Raw genomic sequence first — 8,531 nt, forward strand, 5'->3', positions numbered from 1 at the left:
CCGCTGTTCTTCCCTGCCTGGCTCTGACCCATCGCTTTTCCTGCCTTCCTGAGTGTGCCAAGCCCTTCCTCACCTGGGGACTGGCATCCTCCTCCTTGTGCATCCCACACAGTTGGGGCAGCTCACACAGATGGGATCCCAGCTCCCTTGAGGGACCAACCTTAATAACAAAACTAGGGAGCTGGTTTGGTTTTGAACCCTTACCGATACTTTTTCTCCTTTTCTTGTTTCCTTTCACTTTAGGAGAAGAGCACAAGAAATGAATGACACAAAGGAAACGCTCCTCACTAAAGGATCCCTCTCTTGTAACTCGGACTGAAGCCTTGCATGTGTGCCCCTTGCGAGAGACCAGCAGGACATGCATGTGTCCAACTACCAGACAAATGCGGGTGAATCGTCGAAAAGAAAAATCCTGATTTTGTTTTGTTCTGTAGCTTTCTTTTTCCTGTACATAGGAGTGCAATTACTGGGCAGCTGGTGTAGGGTTTGGGGACGGAGCTGTGCGGACCTGGGTCATCATAACACGGTTCCTTGGGAGTTTGTTCCTGCAGAATTTGAGGCCCTCTTTCCAATTCTCACCCTGTTGGGGTGAGCTCAGGCCAAGGTGCCCTTCATGGGAGATTGAGGGGGGAACCTGGGGTTTTAGGTGATACACTGAGTGTGGATGGGAGGCTGCATCCCCCATCGGGGTGGGATGCAGAAGGGCAGCTCCTGGAGTTGGGGAGGGAGGCGAGATGGCCATGGGTTGGGATCACTGCCCCTTGATGATGTCTGTGGGTGCTCTGTTTTGCTCCAGTGGCCACAGTGCCTGCAGGCTGCAGCAGGTCCATGTCACTTTGCAGTGTGACCAGTGGTGGTGTGGATCTCACGGACATGTGTTTCTATGTCGAGATAGGGTGCATGTCTTGGAAGGTGAAGTTTTCCCTATTTATCACGCTGTCCTGTTTGATCCCTGTGTTGTAGAAAGCCCCACACCTTCTCAGGCTTATCTGACACCAAAGCATGATGTAGTCTTGTCTATTCTCCCCTGTCCAGCATCTTGTGAGATCCTAACTGCACTGTTTAAACTGTAGCCCTCTTCCTCATAGGGGCAACCATTTAAAGCAAGGCATGTTCCATCCCTGGAAGTGTTATGGGCCAGGCTGGACAGGGCCTTGAGCTACCTGGTCTAGTATGAGGTGTCCCTGCCCATGGCAGGGGGTTGGAACTGGATGATCTTAAGGTCCTTTCCAACCCAAACCATTCTATGATGCTATGGGGATGACGTGACTGTGCATTCCTCATGTCTACTGCTCCCTCCTAGTCATATTTTTTGCTCAGATGATTTTTAACTGTTTCCTTAGCAGGAGTAGAGCTTAAATCCTTAGGAGCACATCTATGAGTTCTTGTTCTCTGCTTTTGGAAAGCATCCCTGTCTTGCACAGGGCATCCTTGACACCAGTGATCCGCCTTCGAGACAGGAATGAATGTATGCTTGTACATAATGTAGTTCTTCTCTGTGAGCAGTGTTTGTCGTGGCATCCCTTTTTATAAGGCACCAACTGTATTTTATCCTCTCGGGGCTTCTCTGCAGCAGGAGTGACACAGGCTGCAGTGAGAGTTTGTGGATCAGGGATGGATTTTGGGATCCAGTAAATTGATCTTTCTCCATTGAGCTGGAGAAAAGAGATAGTGGGGAGCTGATAGCTGAGAAGCTGATAGTGGGTGATTTCTTCTCCAGATCTCCAAATCTTCCCTCCTGTTTTCCTCATGTTCCCTTATGATCTGTCCTGATGATATTTAGTTAGCCAGACCCTTTCTTTTCTCTTAATTCCAGCAGCAGCACTAGAGCCAGGGTTTTACATAGCATTTGGCTCCTTTGCTGTTGGCTTTTTTCTTTCACTTTTTGCCTCTTGAGAGCTTCCAGTGCTTTGCTGTTCCTCTTTCACTTGGGCAAGAGCTACTTTTCCTCTGTACAGTAGGTGCCAAATATCATCCCTCCTTTCCTTTCTCCATCACCAGCATTGAAGATGAGCAGAGCCCCCAGACCAATGGGAATGTACAGAATTGTTATACTACTGAGCTGATTTTATTGTACAGAAAACCTTGCATGAAATGTCGTTACTGTATTTAATATATAATGTATTCAAGGAATTTTAATATGGAGCCTTCAAAAAGATCTTTATAGATACTCTGTGGTTAGAAGATTGTTGCTGATTTTTAATATTAATATTATTATACTTTGTCTTGAAGAAAGTTTTATTTTTCAAATGTGTTCTGTCTAATGGATTTAATTGGTGATCCCATGGGGCTACCAGTTCCTCCTTAAAGATTTCCACCATGGGTGAGACTCACCCTGGTGCAGAGAACCAGGGCATCACCCAGGTACTGATTAAGCCTTCAAAACAGGGCTTTAGTAAGACTAAGGCTATAGATGTGCGATTTGCCCTTCCCCACAAGGGTGGATTTCACCTTTTTAGAACATATCTGATCTCTCTGTGCAGGGAAAGAACCAGTGGGAATTTAAACCAGTACCAACTCAGTGACTTCAGAAGAAATTGCTTCTGTGTTTCCCTGAGGCTGAAAACCAGTTTTGGAGTAGCTGGACTGGGTTCAGAGCATCCCAGCCCCATTCATAGGGTCCTGCAGGGCTTTCAGCTGCCCATTGGCATCTCCCTGGGATATGGTGGCTTCAGTCCATCGTGCCTGCAGGGACCTGCTTGGTCCATCTGTTCTGTATTGCACATCCTGAGTTACACTGGTTTCCCTGGGCTTAAGGTCTTGTGTAGGGTTATTAATTTTACCCAAACATGTATGTGTTTGGAGGAGTTTCTTGTGTAAAGGTCCCCCTAATAAATACTGAGTAATGGATGGGAGTCTCTAATATAAAGAAACCTAAAAGGGTAAACAAAAATGAAACAAGAGCTCTGCTTCAGAGCAGAGATGAAACAGTGAAATCCTAACTTGCTTACGCATTCCTGCTGGTAACTTTCATGTGCTCTCACCTGACAGCAGAGAGCTGGAGGAATCAGGCATCCTTCTGAGCCCACTAACAGAGCAGCCATTTGAAGAGATGCTGAGTTTGTTACCTTGTTGTTGGCAGAGATGCTAAGCTGCTGCTGTTTTGTCATTGATGGAGAGGCCAGGCTGCTCCAAGCCTGGGCAGTGTCAGTCTCTTGGTGCAGTAGTTGGGTTCCGATGGTGAGTTCCCAAACCCCAAGCCATCACTGGCAAGAAACCAGTGCTGTGTTCCAGCCAAAGGCTTGTTCATTCCAGCAGCAAACTGCATTTGCCTGTGTAGTGTAAACTTCTAGAAAATACCTGGAAAATAGTGCAGGAAACCTCTGCTAAGGCTCAGGAGGGATCCCCCTTGCTAACAGGGAGTATTTTGACACATCCCTGTTTCCCATTCGGAATGGTTGACCACATCTCTCTCTTCCCCCCTGTCCTTTAATTACTTGGAATACAGTTTCACTCCATACTTTTTGATTACAGAGGCTTATAGTTCAAGTATTTTAATGAAATAGGAAAATATCCATAGATCTAACTGTTTTCCCTTTATGCTTCAATGAAGGGTCAGGATAAATCACGGGGTAGTTATTTATTGCATGTATGGCACCAGCAGCGTGCTGGGTGATTTTGCAGGCTGGAGCATGTTCTTGTGCAGACTTGGAGATCCCAGAGCTGGGACCATTGCTTTGGGATCAGGTCTTGTGTCTTACCAAGGCATCTGACTGTGTGCAATACAAGGGACATAAACACTGGGTGGCTGTTTTGCCCAACAGCTAGTTAAAGCAGCTTAGAGACAAAGCCTCCAGGACCCTTGCTTTTTTTACACCAGAGTTTAGGAATTATTTCCTTTTTAGTCTTATTTTGATAGTGCTGCCTGGAATATGCACAGTTTTTAAATAAAACTTAGGGTTTTCCCTCAAGACCTTTAGCATTGGTGAACTGCTGTGACAGATCCTCCACATGCAAGAAGCAGCAATGCCAGATGCATGGTGGAGGACACACCATGATGGCAGCATGTGGTTTTCCGTGTGCACTTTAAACTCCTTTCTCAGGGGCTGGCACTGTGCTGGGTTACAGCCAAGGCAGGAAGCAATGGTCCCATGTCCCTGGGTCAGCTTTTGGAAAGTCTTTTGTGCTGTTTTGGGACATCATGTCACTGTAGCCAGCCACTGGATGGGCTTTTCTCCCTGTGTGATCCTATCAGGAGGCACATTGGAAAAGGGGAAAAAGAGATGCTCTTCAAAGCAGAAAAGTATTGCATCCTGTGTTTTGTTTCTCTCATGTGGCCACTGCACAGCTCAGGGTCTGGGTGAGGGTTTTTATGTGTATGTTTCAGACTTTGGCACTGTGAAGTTGTTGTATGTGTGTTTCTGATGTTTGCTCAGCCAAGGCTGGATGGTACCACCAGGCATTGGAGAAGTCAGGAGCAGGAGGTGTTGGGGGACTTCATTCCTGTACGAGGGTCAAATCAGGCATTGAGCCGGAGTCTCTGCTCACAGTGTGGATGGCAGAAGTAGCCAGAGGAGCAACAGGAAAGCTCAGCAGCAATTTTGGGTCACTCTTTTGCAGGTCAGGTTGATAGTGATGATTCCCAGGTGAGTCCTGCTCCACCAAAACCCATCAAAGAATTGTGGTGCAGGGGCTCAGGCTAACGCTGTCCTGACTAGTGGAGATGTTCCTGAGGTTCAGTGACCAGGGCATCACATCAAACACACAGGAGTCCCCAGTGCCAGCTCCTAAGACTTGTGATTTTTGGTCCAGACCTTGTATAAATGATGCCAGAGATTCAGTTGTCGCTGTTCAGTCCTACCCGGGCTTTTCCCCCCATGCTTCTGAAGTGGCAATTTCTGGCAGGGCTTCTCCCTGGAGAGGAGACAGCCCATCCTTTTGGGATGAAGGAGAAAGGCTTCACCCTGTGCAGAGCCTGTGTGGCACAGTTCGGGTTACGGTTTGCAGGGCTGCAGTGAGGAAGGTAAATCGTGCTCCATGGACCTGCCCTGTTGGTGTCATTCAGCTTTTGGTATGAGAGGGGCATTAAATGAGCCTGAACCTGTGTGTGCTTGGAGTGATGAGGACATGGGTACCGCTGGCTGGTGTCCGACGTGGGTCAGTTTGGGTGCTTGGGACCAAGAAGAGGTCCTTAGCTGCCAGTGGCTTTGATCTGGGAATGTGATGAGTTTATATATGTGAGATGCCTGAACAGCCAAATCTAGAAATCCCTGCGTTTGTGCTTCGTAGCGAAAGGTGAATCACTGTGTCTTGGGGATGGGGTGGGAGGGTGTTGTTTGAGGGGTGAAACTGAAAGAAACAGGTTTCCTATTTTATTACATGAGAGATATTTTTCCACTAAATTACCACTTCCTAAACTGTGTCCTATGTCCGACTGTAAATACCCGGGTGTGCCATGAAGACATGGGAAGGTTCCTCATGGTCACATCCGTACGATCCACTCTGTTCACACAACATTGGGCTGGTTTGTTTTATACTCATGAAATTACAGAAATAAAAGCAATTTTACTGGATGTCTCTGGGGGGTTCTGTTGGGTTTTCTTTGTTGCTTTATGAATTATTTGGTTTTTGCCTTTCTTACTCTCTTTGTGGCCGATTTGGGGGACGTTTGGGAGCCCATGGAGCTGTACGGGAGTGCCTGAGGGCATTCTTCAGCCGTAAAAGGAGTTGTGCTCACCAGAACAGGATTTCTTGTGGCTTTTCAGAGCAGCCAAACTAGAAATGGAGCTGAGCTTGTCTCTGGCATGGGACAAAGGCGAATGGAAGGAGTGGCATGATATGACTGTTGGGAATTCTTTAAAGTACCAGCTAATTTGCTCTCAGGGCACAAGAATACAAATAACAGTGCTAATTTTGACTGGATCCAGAATAGTCCTCACCTTACCTCCCCCAGCTGAGAGAGGTTTAAATAAGCCCTGCAATGACCTCCATAAGAAATAATTATGAAATAAGTAGTAATTAAATAACTTGGCCTCCTCTGGGGGTGGCACTGGGCCTCCAGGCTATGTGTTTCCATCTCCACATCACCAGAGCTCTGCCCGTGGCCACGTTTTGAGTGGAAAATCCTGATGCAACAGCAGGTTGTGTTTTGGAGCAAATCTGGGTTCATGGCAACGTGTGCTCCTGGTATGTTTTTGCTAGGAGATAGCTGTATGTGCCCCTTCCCAATGGTGCAAGCAGGAGAAAGGTGCTGCATAGGGTAGCCCAAAACCTTTGTAACCCAAAGGGGGTTACAAAAAGGCATGTGGGACACCCAGGCAAGTGTGAATATTGGTAAAAGGCCATTGCTTGGCCTCCTCTTGAGCTGGGCTTCAGTGCTGGTGCATGATGCTTACCACAGCCATGGCAGTGGTGATTCTCTACCAGCCCCTGCTGAGGATGCAGCGCTGTCTCGGCACATAGCAGTGAAGGTAAAACCCCTCCACATTCCCCAGCTGATGGTTCATTGCTCCCTGGACCACTGGGCACCATCACCACTGGGGCTATGCATTCAGAAAACAGATGTTACCCCCAAAACCCCACCCCAGTGCTCCCTGTACCCCATGGCACTGTTCAGCTGCCCCGCAGGATGTGCCTGCCGTGCTCCCAGCAGACGCAATGGGCAGCCCCAGCATCGCGGGTTCCTGTGTTTGCTTTGGCGTTGGCTAAACCACGGCGGAGGTATTTCCAGGGTGACGTGTTGCTGCAGCAACAAGGGATGGAAATGCTGCTGCTGTGGGGTGAGTACCACCAAAAACATCTGCCTGCGCCGGGCTGTCGCAGTGCAGGCCAGGCACAGAGCGGAGCCAGCGCTGCTGGGAAGGAGCGAAGAGAGGTCAAGGACAAGTTAAAATTGGAAAGAAAACTGAACATGCTGTTTTGTAGGACCTTGATTGCTCTCATCTGCCAATGTTTTTCCACACTCCCCATCGCCAGCGGGGCAGCATGAGCATCTCCTTTGGCTTACGGGGGCTGCGGTGGCCAAAGAGCCACTTAACTTTCAGGGGCTCTTTTTGGCAACCTCAACCACAGCAGGTCCCCTTCCCACCCATCCTCGTATTTTAAGTCTCCTTGCCACCATGGTATTCCTCCCATCCGCAGCTTTGCAGCGTGCTGTACATTTTTGTGCTGAAATGCAGAGCTCGGTGCTGGAAGCTGCCAAGCATGAGTCTGGGTTGTGTAATGAGCTTCGTCTATTATAGCTGTAATTTCCCCCTCCCCCAAGATGGTTTTGGAGCCTTCTCTGAGAGCTTGGAAAGATCTGAGAGCTAGGAAAGACCTGGGAGCTTTTATACCTACCACAGCTTCCCTTTCCTGGGTGCAGGAGAGCTCAAGCCCCAAGCAGAGGCTTTCAGGCCACCATCTTTGTGCTCCTCCATCCTCTGGCTCTGTGTCCCAGCAAGGATGCCCTCACATTTCCAAATGCCTCATTTAAAAACGCCATTTTTTGCATTTTTCTCTTGACAGCCCCAAGCAGAGGTTGAGTTTGTTGAAGGGGCGGAGGGGAGGAGCTGTTTGTGCAGCCGTGGATGGAGTCCTGCGCTAACCCTGTGTAGTGCTGCCAAGGATGCCCTCGGTGGGTCACCAGCCCTTGATGCCCTTGGGTCTGACCCAGCTGGAGCTAAAGGAGATGCCGGATGAGGCCAACCTGGTGCTGGGGACCAGGCAGTGCCAGCTGACTCAGGAGAGCATTTGGGCAAACAGGTCCTGGGGCTTTGCAACCCTGGGTGCTAACACAAAGGCTTTAGGGCCTCATTTGCTGTTGCTGCTTCCACTTTCCCATAGGCTGCAGAGCAAGATGGGCTGATTTCCCTTATCTCTACCTGGTTTTGCCCTCTGTGCCCCCATGTTGTCCCACTCCCACCCTGCTTGGTCCCACATTTGCATGCTGCTCAGGTCCAGCTCAGCTCAGCGCTGTCTGTGCCCAGGACCTGCTACAGCCGAGCTCAAGCTGCTGCTGCTGCTCCTTCAGCAGCATCCTCAGTGTTGGCATTGAGTGCACCCCTGGGAGGCTTGAATGTGACCAAGGGATGCAAAGCTGTTCAGAGGAAATGACTGTGGGTGTATCGACAGCATCCTACAAGCTTGTATCTGCAGGACCCCCACAGCCCCAAGGTCACAGTTGCTGCGTAGGGGGTTGCACCTGACACAATACAAAAATGATGATAAAAGCATCTTTTTCCACTAATTCTCTTTCTATTTTTCATTTATGTGTTACAATAATGTATTTATTATCACCACAGGTGATTGCAAACAGAAAGAGCGGGCATCAGGACAGCCCAGTGCCTGAGCTGCAGCAGCATCACACCCCTATGCACTCAGCATCTCCTGGCAGGTAACGTCACAGTTTAAGAGCCTAAGCAGAGCACTTCCCCACAGTAACCACATGGTAGCATGTGGTTACTGCTGCCATGTGGTAGCGTGGTAGCATGTGAAGCCACTATGGGTTTTTCTCAACATTTGGGTGCCATGGTCAAGAGAGTGCCCATGTTAGGTGCTAACAGCAGCCCAAGAGAAGACCTAGCCCCATGGGTGCTCCTGTGCTGGGACCT

At 48.9% G+C, this 8,531-nt stretch overlaps 1 protein-coding gene across 2 annotated transcripts in view; it reads left to right on the top strand.

Moving 5' to 3' along the window:
* Positions 1 to 5,513, top strand: part of ATP2A3 (ATPase sarcoplasmic/endoplasmic reticulum Ca2+ transporting 3) — a 51,871-nt gene extending 46,358 nt beyond the window's left edge. For both annotated transcript variants that reach the window (XM_061355489.1, XM_061355490.1), the window contains one exon: positions 244 to 5,513. In XM_061355489.1, the coding sequence (XP_061211473.1) occupies positions 244 to 319 (76 nt within the window). In that variant the 3' untranslated portion in view covers positions 320 to 5,513. The remainder of the gene's footprint in view (positions 1 to 243) is intronic.
* Positions 5,514 to 8,531: the final 3,018 nt, after the last annotated feature.

This window comes from Neopsephotus bourkii, unplaced genomic scaffold (assembly GCF_033783945.1).
Source record: "Neopsephotus bourkii isolate Nb327-2 ecotype Australia unplaced genomic scaffold, CSIRO-AGI_Nbou_v1 NB_804, whole genome shotgun sequence".
Lineage (NCBI taxonomy): Eukaryota > Metazoa > Chordata > Aves > Psittaciformes > Psittacidae > Neopsephotus > Neopsephotus bourkii.